Source organism: Idiotropiscis lumnitzeri, chromosome 18, assembly GCF_059441095.1.
Source record: "Idiotropiscis lumnitzeri isolate Australia: NSW breed Sydney's pygmy pipehorse chromosome 18, RoL_Ilum_1.0, whole genome shotgun sequence".
Lineage (NCBI taxonomy): Eukaryota > Metazoa > Chordata > Actinopteri > Syngnathiformes > Syngnathidae > Idiotropiscis > Idiotropiscis lumnitzeri.
The window spans coordinates 14,485,372-14,505,018 of record NC_142408.1 but is presented as its reverse complement, the minus strand read 5'-3'; the positions used below and the strand labels follow the sequence as shown (position 1 = coordinate 14,505,018).

Below are 19,647 nucleotides of genomic sequence, written 5' to 3'. Positions count from 1 at the left end.
TGGGCAAAAGTCTGCCTGCGAAAATAGACTGGCCCCTGGAAGAATTAAAATAAATAAATAAATATATATATATATAAATAAATAATAATAATAATAAATAAATGAATCATTTTTTTAGATTTTTCTAAACAAACCCCTCCAAAAAATCCTCAAAAAACGATAATTAACATTAAATGCAATTCACGTAAAACACGAGTAGCGTGTGTGTGTGCGCGCGCGCCCGCGCGTGTAGGCGCGTGAACGCGAGTGTGTGTGTGTGCATGCGGAAGTGGCAGGAGAAGGGTGGGGGATTTGGGGGTCCGTAGGGCTGGTCGGGGGGTCTCGGAGAAAACTGGGATAATCCAAAATATTATCAAATGTTGAGGGAAAAAAAATAAAAGAAAACGTTCTTTTCCCCCCATTTATTTAAAAAAATGTAAAAAAAAAAATTTAAAAAAAAGAAAGAAAGAAAAGAAAGGGACAATTTAGAGTGTCCAATCAACCTGCCACGCATGTTTTTGGAATGTGGGAGGAAACGGGAGTGCTCGGAGGAAACCCACGCAGTCACTTGGAGAACATACAAACTCCACACAGAAGCCGGAGCCGAAATCAAACCCATGACCTCTGCACTGTGAGGCCTTTGTGCTAACCAGACGTCCACCGTGCCGCCTCTGTTTAAAACAGATGACATGAATAAGCCAATAATTAAGATTGCATATGTTTACAGTACTTTAAAGATCAAGGTTTAAGTAATTTCAGAAATTGAAAAATTAATAACCGCATTCAAACGCACCAAAATCGGCAATGTCGCAGCGCAAGTACAACAAAGGTTGGCAATCATACATCAGCAGGGAGTCTGCAAACACATCACCAAAACAAAATATGGAAAAAAAAAATCCAAAATATCAAAAAGGTAGTCAAACACACTGAGCACGTATGCCATTTTGATAAAAAAAAAAAAGAACATAAAACACGAACAATCCTACTATCTATCTACTTTCCAAAGGACATATGTCCTTCACAGATGCTGGCTTTTGAACTTTACTTCCATAACAGTCAGGATAGTTCTTTCCTCTTTGGGCAAGAGGACACGCAGTCCACAATTTCCCAAAAATTATTGATTTTTTTTAGCTAAGCCTTAGTGTTGAGTATTACAAACTACAGTGGTGTGAAAAATTGTTTGCCCCCCTCCTGATTTCTTATATTAGCTACTTTTACACCAGATCAAGGTTATTATTGTGAACGAAATCAAATGAAATAACGAAAACTAAAATTAAAATTACATTTTCCTTAACGGAATAACATAACTAAAACGACATCGTCTGCTCACAATACTAAAATGAACAAGAATTGGTCAGGAAAATATCCTTAGTCTTTGTAAGCTTTTTGTGATCATTTAAAATGTAAATCATGGCACTGCCAGATTTACAACAGTTGTACAGCTGTACAGTACCTCGATATCCGAAGAGATGTAATAGATGCCCACAGGCATCAGAGAGGCCTGAGGCCTGTTTTGAAAATAATTCACCAGTGATGTGGTATTGTGATTTTCAAAGAATACTGTAGAAGTGAGCATTGGAAAAAGTCAGCGATTTCTAGAAATAAAGTTTTACATAATATGCAGGTTTCCTAATCATTGTGACAATTAATATTTTCAGCGTCCTCACAAACAATATCAATAACTTTTCCAGGGTGAGGCAAAATGATCTGATACATCTGTTAGTTAAATAAAAGCCAAATAAAGAAACAAAAAAAGTGTTATTTTTCTAAAAGTACCTATTATGCCATTTTGCTTTCTTTATAATGCCATTGTTTTTCAGTTGCTGCCAAGAATTGTACTGGTCAGCATCACGCTTTAATTGTGTTTATCAAAACGAACAAATCTGTAACTGCAACACAACGAGCCTCCCGTTTGTCCTTCAATGATCCCGTACACTATCTTGTTATGGGTTACCAACTTCAGATCGACTGGATCGGCATTGAGTGTGTGGATGGACAATATTGGATCACATTTTACTGATTTAATTTTTAATACATAATGAAACAGAATGGTATTATGTACTTTTCAAAAATTTCCTACCCCTTTTCATTACTTTATAACTTCTTTATTTGCCTTTCATGTAACTTAAAAATGTGTCAGCTTATTTTGCCTGACCCTGTATATTATTACTAAAGGTCATTTGAGTAGACTTAAGTTTTTTTTTTTTTAACTGCGAGCTTTTAACATTCATTAGTCCCCAATGTGAAGCTCAGTTTCCAAAATAATGTTTCACCAAACTTGCACACGCACTTTACGGAGGAGATATGAAGTGCAGTGAACAAAACCTTAAGACACCACGGAACAAGGTGGCAAAGTGTCCGACTGGTTAGCTCGATGGCCTCACAGTGCAGAGGCTGATGATTCCGGTCCGGCCTTCCTGTGCTGAGTATGTATCTTCTCCCCGTGCCTGCATGGGTTTCCTCCAGGTACTCCGGTTTCCTCCCACATTCCAAAAACATGGATGGCAGTTTGGACACTCTAAATTGCTCCTAGGTGTGTCTCTGAGCACGGATGGTTGTTTGTCTATGCAAGTCCTACAATTGGCTAGCAACCGGTTCAGTGTGTACCCCGCTGACTGCCTGAAGACAGCTGGGATAGGCTCAAGCACCCCCGCAACCCTTGTGAGAAGTAGTACAGATAATGGATGGACGGATGAAGTGTTTAGCTGATGGTGTACTCGCCTGACTTGTGTGTCGCCAGCGTGGGTTCGGTTCCCACTCAGTGATGGTGTTGGTGTGTGCCCTGCAACTGGCTGGGAAGCAGTTCAGGGTGTAGCGTGCCTTTTGCCCATAGTCAGCTGGGATAGGCTCCAGCACCCCTGCGACCCTGTACAGGCTAAGCAGTGTGGATGACACATGACCATGGAACAACAGGGATGAAAAGAAAGATGCAGAGGCTGGCGAAGAGTTTGAGGGGTGGGAGGGGTCTTTCTTGGGGTAGTAACAGTTAATATAAAAGCATAGCTGCAGATCAACAAGCAGCTCTATAGTAACAGTGTCTTGGGCTACATGAGCCAGGGAAATCATAAGGTTGATCAACCACAAAAACGTGTCCCATCAGAAAAAAACAAGTTTCCAACAACCTTTCAGTCAGCTGTGTGTGCGCGCACCCGTGTTGAAACCACACATTGCCATCTGTGCCGGTGGTGTGAAATTATATTAATTTGCCTCAGGGCAATGTGACTACTTCTTCTATTTTGACGTCAGCATTACCAACGCCCTACTTTGACCCTCAATATGTGTGTTAATTGTGTATGTATTAATCACAAACCAATAACAGAAGATCAACCATAATAGTGCACGAAATTAATATTTAATGAAACTAAAAGTACTGCCATAGTATACACTGTAAGAAACCAAAACAAGGAGTACTTCCATTACTTCACATATTAAGAACAATACAATCAACTGTCGTGAATATCTATCAAAGATCATTGAGAACATACTTACATTTGCAATTTTATAATAAAACTCAAAGTTATAGCTTCCACTTTTCTGATCACACAAAGCACAGATAAATTGCTAAGTGGATCATTACTGACCAATTTAAAATCCAAAATAAAGAGTACTTCCATTACTTCACATATTAAGAAGAATACAATCAACTGTCGTGAATATCTATCAAAGATCATTGAGAACATACTTACATTTGCAATTTTATAATAAAACAAAGTTATAGCTTACACTTTTCTGATCATACAAAGCACAGATAAATTGCTAAGTGGATCATTACTGACCAATTTAAAATGTACTCTGACTTGGTAAAATACAATCACCATTTCTCCAGATAACATTGAGCTTCATTTACGATACTTGCCTGATTCTTGTGTCCGACGTTCACAGTCATTTCAACATTGTACTAAAGTTGTGCTGTACTGCAAATGTGCATTTTGATTTCAAACGCAACTAAAGGGAATAAATTAAAAATAGACAATAAAAATCAAACTTAAAATAAATAAAACCAAATTCACACTTAAGACTTCTCCTGAAGACTACCATGCATGAGCTACAAAATGCCCCCCCAATTCCTCAATTTCTGGTAGAAATGCATCCTAAATGAAGTAACTTTGCACTTAATAAATAATCCTAATTGTACTGAAAAAGATGTTTTTTTTAATTACACTTGGCAGCAGACTGGTGGCTCAGTTGAGTACTGGTTGTTTGGGTGGCATCACATGATGGAGCAGCCTCTCTGGGAACTGTGAGGGTCACCCTGCATGCAAGCAAGTCAAACATTTTGTATCCATGACGTATTGAATGTTAGTTTGCCGCAAAGAAGTTAAAACTGGCATTATAAGTTTGTGACTGTTGAAAGGGCTAGTGACAAACAAGTAAAGGTGACTGACCAGACATTTCATTAATTTATTGAAGCATAAATCAATGCTAACTAATTGACCACTGTAAAAAGGAGGCGAGATAGCATTTGGATCTGTTTTTGCTTTTTAAGACTGGAACCATACAGAGAGGACCAATTATTGAAACATTCTGTTTCTACCAATCACCACAGCTGTATCACTAATGTATTTCTCTATCAAACCCCTGCAAAACCCATGGAAAAGATTTAAACACAGCAATTGAGATAACACAACTTGCATAAAGAATGTGTAGAAGAACTACCTATTAATATACAAAAACTTTTGTGTCCCCCCCCACTCCAAAAAAAATAAAAGAAAACAGAAACTTGGCAACTGAATATAGTTACAAACTTTCAGATGACTGAATGTACCGTAGTTAAATGCACAATAATATTTAGCAATAGTAGCAGTCAAGGATGCCGATCATATGAAGACAACCTCTTTTGGGATTGTACTCACTTGCTGTTGGTAGATGTCATCTTTGATAATTTCCTCTCCATTATCAGCATAGTCTTCCACACCATCCCCTTCTTCAGCTGTCTTATAGGTAGTGTTTCTCTTCGCCACCTCCTAACACACACACAAAACAAAAACAGACTGATAGTTCTTTGCTACATTGGAGCCCAACCACCGAGCCACGGACTAATACGGTGACCGCACAGATGAAAGATGAAAAAAAAATTAGCAACTTGTATGAACCGGTTCGCGGCGGAAGAGGTTGGGTACCACCTCCCTTACTACTTTACATTCGGCTTGACATTTAGATTTGGAACAGACTAAATCTAGTCAATAATTGATTCATTACTTTTCTCATGTAAACGACAATTATCCCTTTCTTCATGGAAAACAAAACGAGGGTGTGGCATGTAAAAACAGCCAGGCAACCAAAAAATGCATTTCTGTCTAAGGTTGTAATGTGATAAATTTCAAGGGGATATTTTTGCAAGACATTGCATTTTATGAATGGAACAATTTCAGCCACAGAGGCCACAAATTGTGTTTTATAATAAGAATCAATAATAACAACCATGAAATGGCAGCACACAGTTCATTTCATTTCTTTAAATACTTTCCTCTTCTCATTACTCAAGTCATTTTGTTGGTTCCTTAAATTGATGGCGTACGTAAACCGAAGAGCTTGCAAATAATTTACTGAGATTCCCCCATGGTCTCACCTCTCCCTGAGCATTGATCAAAACCACATGGACATCCTCCCCAGAGCTCCAAGAGGACTGGTTCTTCCAAATCAGATCAGTGGGGGGTTTGTAGCTCATGCCAGCATCAGATGCCCAAAGCTGCAAAGAGAGAAGGTTTCCTTGAGTTTTTGCACCTCCTAAAAGTATCTGAAACTGAAATTGTAAAATTGGCATCCTTACCAAAATTGCCAGGGAAAATATGGCTCTTAATCACACATCATTTCTGAGTTCAAACCACATTTGCGACATTCGTAAAGCAATGCTACATTTTCATGACAATGGGTCCTCTATTTATTCAGGGTTCCATCACTACATTGGCAGCGTAACCAAAAGGGAGACGTTAAAATACGCCTTCTAGTCGTACACTCCTAATCATAATACAAACTATGCCATACTTATGACCATCCTAATACAAACATTCAGACATGCTGCTGTTTTAGCTAAAATTCTGTTTTAGATACTTCCCAAATCCTACTTGGCCAAATCCAGGCCGGGTTGATCCGAATCTGTCTCGAGCGGGAGATAAATGAAACGGACTATTTCAAAAATTTATTTTCCCAGTGAGGTTCTGCATGTTGAAGGAATTTTAACTGTTTTATGAAACACAGTAGTGTGTAAATGTGGACTGTGCTTCTTAATCACTCAACTTATAATAGAGATAGATAAATATAAAACTAAAAATAAAATACATTCAATAAAAATTCAAGATTACTGATCCCCAGTTAGGAACACAATAATGAATATGAAAAGTAAGCCAACGCCTGGTTATGACGTAACAACTTTCTAACAGGCATTACAACTTTTCGGCGTCCATTCATTAAATGTGAAGTAACATCTTTTCGTCGGTGTTCAGATTCATTGACTACAGTCGAATTTATTCTCTTGATATGTGAACATTTGACAACTTTTCACGGATGTGTTTTCATTTGTCATGGCTCAAGTTACCAGACAATTTCATCTCCGTATATGCGCGCAAACAGCAGTGGCATGTAAATGTAAGTCAACCCTTCCTCTGTACATTGACGGCGGATAGAGGAAAAAATAAATACATGGTCGGCACACATATGACAGCCATCAGATGGACACTTCCACACACACACGCACAGACATACGACCCAAAAATACACAAGTGTACATGATAGGGGTGGAAGCAATGATATTTTCTTTCATGCACCGCTTGTTGTATTGAAAAGATTCTGCATTGATTCAGAGGTTTAAACTTTAAACAAAAACAAACCTAAAAGCCACTGTTGTTGGTCATCCTAAGTAGCGCTTACGAGCATTTGTATGTCAGTCGTCTGCGTTGAGGCTGAGCTTATTCATGACAAGTTGGTGGAACAAGCAAAACACTATTTTAAATAAAAACAGCATTCACTTAATTACACAGTTATGTCAATCACTTGCTGCATATTGCATTTTCAAGTACTAAAATACAGGTAACGCTAAAGCAGATTTAGTTTAAATACAGTTTTATAAACGTTTTCTTCTAGGAGAAGTTTGACATTTGTTACAGAAAATGCTGCCATTGGCACTTTTTGAAATTTGTATTGACGTTTGCCAACTTGCATTAACACTTTAATTGAAATCAAAGTGTGAAATACAAATCCTTGCTCTTCCTTGAGTTTCGCGATTGTTTCAAAAAAGGTACCAGTGTTTTACATGGACTAGAAAATGTAAGCCAATGTAGTGATTCATCGGAATCTGAATCAAATCAAATCATAGGTCGCTGAATCGGAATTGAATTGAAATGGGAAATAAGAGCTGTTGTTCAATCCAGCTTCTTTCATCTTAGGCAGCTGGTTAAGGTGAAGCTCTTTCTTTTTCACCAGCCCTTAGAAACAGTAATTCATGCTGTCGTGAACATCTTGGTTCGATTTTTGTAATGCTCTTTATTTTAGGATCAGCCAGTCCTCTCTCAAACGCCTCCAGTTGGTGCAAAATGCTGCTGCTCGCCTTTTAACTAGAGCTTAAAAGACGAAGAGCACGTAACAACCAATCTTGGCCTCTCTTCACTGGCTCCCAGTGTACATTAGAGTTCGCTTCAAGATACTTCTGTTCATCTTCAAGTCTATAAATGGCCTCACCCCAGCATACCTCGCCGAGCTCCTCCACCCCAACACATCTGCCCGCTGCCTCAGATCTGCGGACCAAATGCTGCTGGAGGTGCAGAGGACAAGCAGCCTCAAGGTGGATCGCACCTTTTCTGTTGCTGGTCCTTCTCTCTGGAATGACCTCCCATTTAATAATCCCACTTTTAAAATTCGTTTGAAGACATTTTTATTCTTAAGCTTTCGACTCAACATGAGAACGCCACTGTTCTGCTGTTCTTCTGGTATTTACTGCCCATGTGTTTTAATTTGTGTTCTAATTTCCTGCTAATTTATATTACAGCACATCTAAAGAGCTTTGTTACAGCTGTTGTGAATGCGCTACACAAATAAAGCTGTGTTGTATTGTATTGTATTCCGGGCAGCAAAATTATTATTTTTTTTTATTCCTTATAGTCTTGAGGCAGAAATTTTTGGGTTGACTAAGTTTCAATCCCCCGAGCCAGCCCTGCTGCTGCGCAACTAATTCTGAAACACAAGCTAAGCAAAAATAGGATGCACACTTTGCCATTACTTTGTTTCTGCAGCTGGAGCAGCAGATTTTCAGTGGGGGCAAAATATGTAAATTAAGAGGAACATAGGACATCAATTTGGGCAATGTGGCTGAAAGACAACTTCTTATTTTGTTCTTTACTGTGCCTGAAGAGTCCCGTTTCTTTTGCCATATGTGGTGGCAGAATATCTCAAACAAAATGTGGGGAAAAAAGTGACTGATTGTCAAATTAAGGGACTAAAACAGTAACTTGCAAAACTTTATTTTTTTCTTGTGTAGAAACAAACCAATTTTGTGCCATGAGAATAAAAGTCTATCGGTGTACTACAGGTTGATGTTGCGAAACTTGCTTATTTGCAAAAAGGCTGAAAATCTGTTTGTGAGAGCAGATGCTGTGCGCAGCCGTCTTCGGATCACCCTTCGGATATTCAACCAATGACCCACTCAGATTTCTCTGACTGGGCCAATCAAAAATCTTTCATTGAATGGAATGTATGCTTTGGGTCATTGTAATGTCTTCAGCGGTCAACTTCCAGCTGAAGGAAAACAATCCAAAACTATGAGGCTGCCACTAGTCTTCTTCAATGTAGGTATTGCATGGTTTGATAGAAGGGGGTCATGGTTCTGACCGATTGTGGCGGCGAACAAGCTACGATATCGTTATATATATATTTTATTTCAATTAATAAATGAAATTTGAAAGAACAAACGATATAGTATATCATTTGCAGATGGTTTGGGGGTACAGAGGAGGGGTTGGAGTGGTTATGTTATGTGCTAAGCCACAGAAAAACCAAGGCGGCTAACATGTGGTTGCAAAATTTTGTTGTTAAGCATTTCTTTGCAAGTTTTCTTTCGCTGTTTCAATTTTATATCGCAGCTTAGGGATGTGACGATAATTCTATATCAATAGTTATCGCGATAGTTGGGTGAGTGATATCAATATAAAATGGTATTGATGAATTATCGATCCAAAAAAGAAAAAGAAAAACGGGAGCAGATTTGACCTATCACGGCCAACTCGTCACAAACTCCCTCCCATTGAGGAAATACAACCTGAGGCTTACGCATGCGCCGCTGAGCAAGCGTGACTCAAAACAAACAAACAAAAAAACGAGTGACTTAAGGTGGACTTACCGGTCGACTGGAGGAAACGTCCCTGAGTTCCATCACACGGGAGCTCCGGAGGGGAGAGGCAGGCTTGCTTAATAGTTAAGCCGATAACAAGCACCCTCCCCGGACACGCACGGGACGAAACGGCCCGTAGCTTTAGCACACGGAACCTTTTTCGCAAGGGAGGCGGGTGTACGTAGCAGTGAAGCCGCTAACTAGCACCCTCTGCGGACACGCACTAGACGAAATGACCAGGAGCACCAGCTCGCAAGAGCTTCGTCTCAACGGAAGCTGGCGTGCATTGTACATTTTAAAATAAAACAAATCGGAATTCAGCCCTTTTCCCTTTTCCGAGATAACATACATGCGTCATGATATAGTTTTCAGCCATATCACACAGCCCTATCACAGGGTGACTTTGAACTCTTACCGTGACTTTCTGTCCAGACTTTAAGGTATATTTAGGTGTGAATTTGAAGGTGGCTGTTAGACTTCCAATAGTTTTAATCACTTCACAGCCCACCATGGCCTGGTCCTAAAACAAAGACAGAGGTGCACAGTGTGTCTACATCAACATAATGATGCTGGAAAACAATCGTTTCTATTTGTCTACATGCCAAAAAGTGCAGCATTAGATCTTACCTCATCACCAGTGTTCTGGAGGCTAATGAACTTGCCATCAGTGTCAATCTCATCGATAACTATGGGTCCTGTGGCTGAAGAAGCGTGAGCAATGGACACTGAGCTGCTAGCTTCCTGTTCCTCAACATCAACTCGCTTCCTTTTTCCCTGAGTAGTCCGAACACTACGGCTGCTGGAAGAGACTCGAGACATACTGACACGAGAGGAAGGGCTAGGAGACAGTTTCAATCTGCGGTCGAAAGACAGAAGGATCATTACACTGGCTGTGCCAGACAGAAAACGGTTTAAGTTGTTTTAATTGGCACTCACCTTTCCTCTTCTCCCTCCAGAAGTTTGCGGTATGCATTGATCTCCATGTCAAGAGCAAATTTCACATCCAGCAACTGTTCATACTCATTCAACTGCTGCAGCATCTTTGCTTGGATCTCAGACACTTCGCGGTCTTTTTCGGTCTGAAATTTGCGGCTTGCATCTTTCTCCTTTGCAAGCGCTGCCTCCAGTTCTGCTACGCGACCACGCCACCCACAAGTCTGTGCAAGGACAATTATAAATAATAGAGGACACACACATCTGAATAAAAAAAAATCTTCACCATCAATATTTTAGTTCCCAGTCAATACTTGATAAACACTTACTATTCGGGTCCAAGCGTCTTAATGTATCGTCCTCATGAAACAGTGAATGCTGTTCAGTAGCTATCGGCAGAAAGTAAAGGGCATGCACGGCTACAGAACGTTATTCTGTGTTAATTATCCTTCTCTATCCTCTCATATGCCCATTAAGACACAAGTGTGTATATGTGTTATGAGATTTATATTCATGCTTAAACTACATTAATGGTGTGTTCCAATCAAAATTGTTCAATTAATTTGCTAACTCAATTTGTTCAATACCATAAATACAGTGAATGCATGCATCACTTATCCATGATGGTGTCCGATTTTTAATATGATGACACCACACACTGGCTCAGACAACTCCACGACTACTGATTCACTGTACCCGGAAGAGATTTCGGCCTTGCCTTTCTGAATCTTTTGTGCATTTCGCAATCTTTCATTCTATGTTATTTGTTTAGATAATATAGCTACAGTGGCAACATCCATTAGTTTACAAGTTTGCAATCACTTTGTGCGTTTGACTATTCAAAGCCACCCATGAAGCTTGTGCTTTGAGTCATCCAAAAGAGCAAAGACTGATTTGTGCATTTTTAAAGCGTCTGAAAACCCCAACAACGACATTTTCTTACCTCTTTCTGTAGTCCTTCCAGTTGGGCAGTGAGGCTCTCAATTCTTAAGGTTGACTCTCTCAGCTCCTCTCGGGCAATGCTTGCTGAAGTGCCGTTCACTTCAGATAACCGACGCACGTTATCCATCTTCAAACATAAAGTTTGGTCTTACTGACATAATTAAAGAGGAAGAACTCTGTGCTGGTTACTTCCTGACCAGCAGGAAATTAAGTAACTAAAGTGTTGGTTATGTCAACTCATTCCATTTGCCCTGTTCTCAGTAGTTTATGACGATTTGCTCGGAGAAACAAGTTTCATTTTAGATGATACTGTCCTTTGTTTGCTTGCATTAATTGTTTGATACGGTACGTCATTTTTTGATAACTTTTTTTTTTCCTTTGGTAAAAGGATGCGGTACTTCAAGTTTGGTAAATCAAGTCAACTTTTAAATTAACACAAAGCAGGACAAATCTGAAACCTTAAAGCAAATTTAATTTAAGTCTTGCGGCCCCTTCGCGAGCTTTCTTATTTTTTTTACCCCCACATAGGGTTTTTTTTTGCCCTCCTGTGTGCTCAAGATCAGGGAATGTCATTCATATTTATCAACTGTGGTCACGTGACGCCCTCTTGTGATGATGGGCACCATTAATATATTTGACTTGACTTGGAAAAGCAATGGTCAAACATTTTCTGGCATGGGAGGGCCAAAACAAGTAAAGGAATGATAATCAGTTTTTGTGCTATTTCTGCTCTGTCAATTTGAAATAATGCTGATTTTGAAAAAAGGGATTGAATTTTCAAAATAATGGTTAGTTGCAGCCCTATTCAAAATGAACGCTTTCTGTGAAAAGTTGAAAAATGTCAAATATAACATTAAGTGTATCCATGCAGCGTATACATACTTTGGCGTTATAAGTGCTCTCGATGCTATATTTGTAGATCTTCATTTGCTCTTCATTCTGAACCCTCATGTCTGCTAGGGCCAGACTCAGTTTTGACTCATACTCCTCTTTGCGTCCAGAATCCACCTCCACTAGACGTGTCTCATACCGCTGCTGTGCTTCATTCACTTCCTACAACAAGAAATAAACCTCCAATAGTCTGCAAAACTGACAAATTCATGTTAACTATGGTTTCCTTAAAAAAAATGATTTTTTGAGAAACCACTGCATATGTATGTGGAATACAGTGAACCCTCGCTACTTCGCGGTTCACCTTTTGCGGGTTCAGTGCTTCGCGGGTCTAAAAAATATTCGGGGGCATTGTAGTTTCGCCGAGCGGCACGACGGGGCGCTGGAGCGGTTAGACGGCCGGCGTGCACCGAAGAAGAGCGTGGGCGAAGAGGAGAGTGGACGAAGAAGAGCACGTTCCCCCGGGCACGATTTGGGGCGACGTTTCGCGCGGTTCGGACCGTACCAGAGCTCCGGAGGAGGCCAGCCGGCGTGCGTGGCAGTTAAGCCGAATAGGAGCACCTTCCCCGGGCACGGGCGGTGCCAAGCGGCCCCTAAGTTTAACCGAATGGAAGCTCCGGAGGAGGAGGGCATGCTCGCGTCACAGTTAAGCCGAAGAGGAGCACCTCTTCCGCCCGGGCACGAGCGGAGCGCGAGGCTGTCTGAAGGGAGAAACTCCCACAAACAAACAAGAATTGAAATAGGCTACAGCAAAAAGTATTTCAAATGAAGAATACAAATGTCTGATGCAGTCAATGGGTCACGGGTTTGATGCAGTTATTGCAAGCAAGGGTTATGCCACCAAATATCAAATGTTATTCACGAAGTTAATTTAATAAAGGCAGTTCCAATACTTTTGCTCACTTGTAAAGTGGGTGCCTTAGGTGCTGTCCTGAGTTGTTTAACACATCTAAAAGTAAAAAGCATGCAATAACAGATGGAATTCTAAACTCATGTCTCATATTCATCTTTTGATATAAAACCCAAATGTCTTCAGTATGCGACAAAACAAAACAAGTGACCTTGCCATTCCAATACCTTTGGAGGGGACTGCAGTAGGGAAATCCATGAAACAATGCGATCCATTCCACAGGAAAAATCACAGACCAGAACTGAATAGGCACAATAAAATCCTCACCTCCTGGTGCATTGTTTGACGAAACTCTATCTCCTCTGTTAGACTCTGATGGCGGTTTCCTAAGTCGACACGAAGGAGTATCTCGTCAGTAAGGTGCTTCTTCGTTTGAGCAAGATCAGAGATCAACTGGAAAGGAAAGTTAACGATTCTTTACAGTCGTTTATCAAAAAGATTTTTTTTAAATAAAACTTGTGTGATGACTGTGATTATTAGAATCATTGCTTAAGAAATAAACAGAAAAAGTCGAACAATATATTGATGTTTATTGATATTTAACTGTTGTAATTGACACATGGATCATTGTTTTAACCTTGTGTATTTGTTCTTGTTGGTCAGCTATGGTGGCCTCCAAGATGGTCTTTTCAGACAAGGATGTGGCAAGTATGGCATTTTTTGCATTGAGGTGAGCTTCCAAATCCTTCAACCGGGCATGAGCTTCTGCTGCATCCGAGTCCTTTTTATGATTCCTAAAGAGAACGGGATACAAAGAATTACGATAGTCCGATGTGGTTACAGAAAGCGCAGTTAAAATCGGAAAATGGCCACAAGTGGCCACAGGGGCGTACTTACCATTTAGCAAATGGAGGCAATTATCAGGGACCCTGAAATTCCCAGGCACTCACAAACGTCTGAAATTATTTTAAAAGCTTTCTTCCATTTGAAGCAATTACCATTTATGTCGAAATTTAAATATTTAAAAACACATTTAACTTCATTTTTCGTGATTATTTTTGATTGATTGCTCCCCTTTCCCACTTTATAGAGAAAATGGTAACAAAAAAATGTGTTGGCGTGAATTGTGGTGTTATCCTTGTGGAGCAGAAATTACAAAAAAGCCAGCCAGGGACCACTTAAGGTTGGTTGGGAGGGTATGCTGATGGCAACTATTTATATATGGGGGCAGGGGTGATTATATACATTCACGATTGGGACATATATACTCCGCTACACAAAATAAAACCACAGTATATCTGCACGTCGGACCAGAAAATGACAGAAAAAAACACCGGAAGGAGACGGCAACTTCTCCGGACCTTCTGCACATGCGTGAGATGTAGTACCCCTACAATGCCATCGGCGGCGATAGTCAATGTGTAGCCTTTGACATTGATGTCAAATAACGGCGGTCTTTTGTGAATGTGCGTTATTACTTCGTCTACGCGCTCTTTTGTTGAGCCAGCCATTATGTGAAAATGAGCAAAGTTTATTTAGTTCTCGTGAAATAGCTTAAATTTTCATCACTTTTTCTGATTCGTCACTTCCGGTTCTTGTCCAGTGTACTGATTTGCTAGCTAACAGCCCATCACAGTGCTCATTTTACACAACAGCTCAACCCACTTGTACATGTTGAAAAGCCGAACGCTCCAACCAGACGCCCCACCGACTTTACGTGGCATCTTAAAACTGAAATGGCTGAAATTCTTTGTTACAAATCAAGATTCATTTGTTTGTTGTTCCCAATATTATTTTCCAAAAAGTAAGGGGATTTAATAATAATAATAATTTTTTCACTTTAAAATCTTGAACGGAATTTACCCGACTAAGAAGTTTTTGAGAATGAAGTTTATTTTGATGTGAATAATTCTGTGTCCTGTGATGAAAATCTAAACCATTTGGGGTTTTTTTTCATTGCAATGTTGTATATTCTATCTGGAGTGATTTATGGAGTTGGTTGCAATCTAAAAAAAGTCAACTTTCCCTTGACAGAAGAGGAAAGTTTTATTGCTTTTAGGGAGGTTTTTCCTCCATAAGTGCAGACATTTGAGAACAAAGCCGCGTCTACTCCACTGGAAAAATGACTACTTTTTTGTAAATCTCTGAAGCTGATTAGGGACTTTGTCCTTTGTCTATTTTCTTTATTGGAAATATTTGAGTTGCTGTAGAAAGCCCCTTATAAATGTAATTTCTGTTCTATTTTATTTTATTTTCTCCATCCATCCATTATCTGTACCGCTTGTCCTCACAAGAGTCGCAGGGGGTGCTGGAGCCTATCCCAGCGATCTTCGGGCAGTAGGCGGGGTACACTCTGAACTGGTTGCCAGCCAATCGCAGGGCACACATAGATGAACATCCTTCCATGCTCACACTCATACCTAGGGGCAAATTAGAGTGTCCAATTAACCTGCCATGCATGTTTTTGGAATATGGGAGGAAACCAGAGTACCCCGGAGAAAACCCACGCAGGCACGGGGAGAACATGCAAACTCCACACAGGAAGGCTGGAACCGGAATCGAACCCAAGACCTGTGCACGGTGAGGACAGCATGCCAGTCATCCACCGTGCCTCCAATTTTATTTTATTTTGTTATACAGTGAACCCTCGCTACTTCGCGGTTCACCTTTCGCGGGTTCAGTGCTTCGCGGGTCTAAAAAATATTCGGGGGCATTGTAGTTTCGCCGAGCGGCACGCTGGAGCGGTTAGACGGCCGGCGTGCGCCGAAGAAGAGCGTGGGCGAAGAGGAGAGTGGACAAAGAAGAGCACGTTCCCCCGGGCAAGATCGGGGGCGACGTTTCGCGCGGTTCGGACCGTACCAGAGCTCCGGAGGAGGCCGGCCGGCGTGCGTGGCAGTTAAGCCGAAGAGGAGCACCTTCACCGGACACGGGCGGTGTCAAGCGGCCCCTAAGTTTAACCGAATGGAAGCTCCGGAGGAGGAGGGCATGCTCGCGTCACAGTTAAGCCGAAGAGGAGCACCTTCCCCGGGCAAGGGTGGTGCCAAGCGGCCCCTAAGTTTAACCAAATGGAAGCTCCGGGGGAGGAGGGCGGGCGTGTGTCACAGTTAAGCCGAAGAGGAGCACCTCTTCCGCCCGGGCACGAGCGGAGCGCGAGGCTGTCAGTTATGAATGAATAAATAAATAAATAAATAAATAAATGAAGAATGCTACCTTTCATTTCACTGTCATGATCCGTGCCTGTCATGCCGCGTGTTTTTGTTTTTTCAGCTGTGTGGGCGTTCCTCCAGCGATCGTCTCGCGCCATGCCGTCAGCTGCTGCGAGACGCGCCCACCAGCCCCGCACCGGATTCCCATTCACTCACTGATTACACTCACTATATAATCCACCTACACTGACTACCTGGCGTCGGATTGTTATCCTACTTGCTCATGCTCCCGTACTTCGATCGTTATCTTGTTCAAGTGTTTCTTGTTGTCGCGCTTTTCTTTCATTTCGTTATCAGCTACAGCTCGGCTCGTTTTCTGTTCTCTTTTTCTGTCGATGATTGATCTCCTCTTATCCTTCCGTGGTAAGCAATCTTCGTTAGTCATTCCTTGCCTTTTGCAAGCGTTTTTCGTTCTATAGTTATTCCCTTTTCCTGGTGCGAGTGTTCCACCAGCGCTTTACGTTCTTTCCGCCGATAGATTGGTATTATATATATTATAGCCGATAGACCCTCATAGTCCTAGATTGTTATTGGATACTGACTATATTGTGATTATAATAAATATCTTTGTTTCAACCACCTTTTTTTCCCGTGTCTGCGTTTGGAGAGTCCTGCTCAATCCTCCAGCTCTGCTGGAGGATCATAACATTCACAGGGCACACCGGACGGCGTACCAGCAGGTAAAAGTCTAAGTAATTAAATGAATACAAAAAGAAGTAATTGAATAAATACAAAAATAATGGCTGGCGAATACAAAAATAATAAGTTTTAATAATAATTTGTTTCTTTTTGTTATAACATGAATTTCACTCTCTCTACGCGTATATATATATATATATATATATATATATATATATATATATATATATATATATATATATATATATATATATATATATATATATTTTTTTTTTTTTTTTTTTTTTTAAAGCATTTTTTGAAGGTGCGCCGCTACTTCGCGGATTTTCAGTTTTCGCGGGTGGTCTCGGTCCCCATTAACGGCGATAACCGAGGGTTCACTGTATTTTGAATTGCAGTTTTAGTTCCTATGCTCAATCAATGTGAAGTGATATTTGTTGACATTAGTGTCTTTTTGTTTGTGTATAATTGATCAATAAATAAATAAAATTGCTTCAATTTTCAGTATTTCCGCTTTCGTCACTTCCGGTTATGGTCCAGTGCACTGATTCTCGAGCAACAGCCAATCACAGTGCTCATTTAACCGTGACAGGCCGACCCGATAGTACAAGTTGAAACGGCCCGAACAAGTGCCCCAAACAGCTACGACTTTAACACTTGGCTAGCTACACCAAACAGACGGCGTGCCACTTTTCCGATTGGTGTGATGCAAATGATATAAATATGAAATATGACCATCACAAAGACAAATGCCTACGTCATATTCCCTTGACATGACACTCGTCACCCGGACTCTTGATACGTTTGAATTGCCTTTTTTTGGGGGGGGGGGGGGTAACTGTTTTAAAAGGATCAGTTAAAGTTTAAACAAATCATTTTGACCAGGTATCTCTTTTGGAGGCGAAATGGGCAGGGTTACGATTCCCTTGAAATTTACATATTTGTAAACAGTGGCTCAGAATTCAAAGCCTTTCAACCGCAAAGTGTTGCGCCAGGTGACATTCAACTCCCCTTTTAATATTACTCAGAGAAGTATCAAGCTTACCTATGTAAAAGTTGGTCATGCTCGGATTTGAGTTTTCCCAACTCAATCTGCAGCCAGGCCCGTTCTTTAGAGGAATCATCCAAACACCTTCTGGCATTGGCGAGCTCGGTGTCATATAAAGCTTTTATTCCACATAACTCGCGGCTTCTTTCCTCTTCCTTTTCACAAATTTTCAGATTAAGGATGTTTTTTTCAGACTCTACATTTCGCACTGTCTCAATATACACGGCTAGACGGTCGTTGAGGTTCCTGAGCAGCTGCTTCTCTTGCGATCTGGTTATTCTGGTGGGACTGACTGGTGCATCACAGCTGCACGTGCTTCTCTGGCCAGTCGGAGATGCCGTTACGCTTGTCATTGTGTAACTAAAAATAAAAAAATATCCTTATCCAGCCAATGTTGTGTCTGCGTAGATCTACTCGTTTCTATGGATTCCCCGCAGCGCCAGATACTCCCAAATATATGCGCGTATCCAATCGTAACCACGTCGAATGAAAGGGGTATGGCTCGACAATATGGAAGCGCATTGAAACTTTACGTTTGGTAAAAACAGCCAATAGCAGAGCTCAACGCGTTTCTTTCTTTCGTTTTTTTTAATCTTATGGATCGTTTGAAATGTTGATATACACTCCCCGACAGGCTACGCAGACAGGCGGGGTTTCACTGGTTAGTTCTATCGAATATTCCCGCGGTGAACAAATCGAACGTACTTATGTTTACGCCACTGCTTTATTTTCAAAGTAGAAATACTATATATTATATTTACAGATGATACCGAGACTCACGATCTTTTGAAGGTTTACCCCCTCAAAATCAATCATATTAGAATTCTGTTTGAAATCTAAATCTGTACCACTGCACAGTGTGAGTCGCGCATGCGCATAAGGTCGGCCATCTTTAATCGCTCACTATGGCAACTACACTACAACAAATATGCACATCATGTCTGCGCAATATATATATACAAAATGAAGTTCTATGAGAGAAACATATCTATCATATAAATATCTGTTCTGAGGTTTATATGGAGCAATTTTATTATTATTATTATTATTATACGCCTATCACAAGCGTCACAGGCATGCTGGATTCTATATCCCAGCGGTCTAAATTCGGTTGCAATTAAAAAATACATATATTATTATTATTCTAACTCTGACATTGTTGTATTATTGCTCTTTTATGTTATACTGTATGTAAAGCAGGTGGGTGACTGGTTCGCACAATCCGCCTCAGTGCAGAGGATCTGGTTTCAAATCCTGACCCTGCCTTTCTGTGTGCCCTCGTGAGAAGTGGTTCAGATAATGGATGGATATCAATTATTGAGATACAAGTTGTTTTAGAGTTAAATCAACTAGTATACTATTTAGTCCGACAGCATAATATGCACTACATAACTTAATGATTAAGTGCATAGCTTTTGATATTTGTGCATTACATATGACTACATATATCATATTCCAAAAATAGCATATGAAATTAAAAAGTAATTTATATATTAATTAGCTGATTGAGATTAAAGTGGTAGAAAGGGTTAAGTTGATAATTCTTCCAACATGTACTGTATGCTGTGCTTCTGTTGTATGTAACTAAAAATTTGTGAAAAAAAATATGCAAACGTGAAAGGCTTTTTACACCAACACGTCTGGGGCAGAACTAGGGAACTGCAACAAAGCAAGGGAGACTCAGTATCACCAACCTTGTTGGTACGTTTAGTAACTTTTATTTAGGTTTTTAAAGAAAGCAACTAGCATACAAATCAAGCAACTTTTTGTGGTGTCATTAAAAAAAGACTTTTTCCAGAGCAGGTCATTTTACCTCTCAGTGACAAGCAATCGAAAAGTA

General features: G+C 40.4%; 1 protein-coding gene across 1 annotated transcript; it reads right to left on the bottom strand.

Annotated features, from left to right (window-relative positions):
* Positions 1 to 3,309: 3,309 nt before the first annotated feature.
* On the bottom strand, positions 3,310 to 18,423 carry lmnb1 (lamin B1). Its single transcript, XM_088281463.1, has 11 exons — positions 17,805 to 18,423; positions 13,552 to 13,708; positions 13,242 to 13,367; positions 12,056 to 12,226; positions 11,175 to 11,300; positions 10,235 to 10,455; positions 9,926 to 10,154; positions 9,714 to 9,818; positions 5,549 to 5,668; positions 4,833 to 4,943; positions 3,310 to 4,231 (listed from the first exon to the last, which is right to left on the bottom strand). Exons 1-11 carry the CDS (start codon positions 18,158 to 18,160, stop codon positions 4,190 to 4,192), a joined length of 1,764 nt encoding a protein of 587 aa, XP_088137589.1. The 5' UTR covers positions 18,161 to 18,423; the 3' UTR covers positions 3,310 to 4,189.
* Positions 18,424 to 19,647: the final 1,224 nt, after the last annotated feature.

Excerpts from the sequence above, each read along its gene's own strand:
- lmnb1 (XM_088281463.1), bottom strand. The coding sequence starts at position 18,160 with ATGACAAGCGTAACGGCATCTCCGACTGGCCAGAGAAGCACGTGCAGC. Across the intron at positions 12,227-13,241 it reads GTCAAACAATGCACCAGGAG|GAAGTGAATGAAGCACAGCA; the intron begins GTGAGGATTTTA and ends TTCTTGTTGTAG. Across the intron at positions 10,456-11,174 it reads TGGAAGGACTACAGAAAGAG|ACTTGTGGGTGGCGTGGTCG; the intron begins GTAAGAAAATGT and ends GTCCTTGCACAG.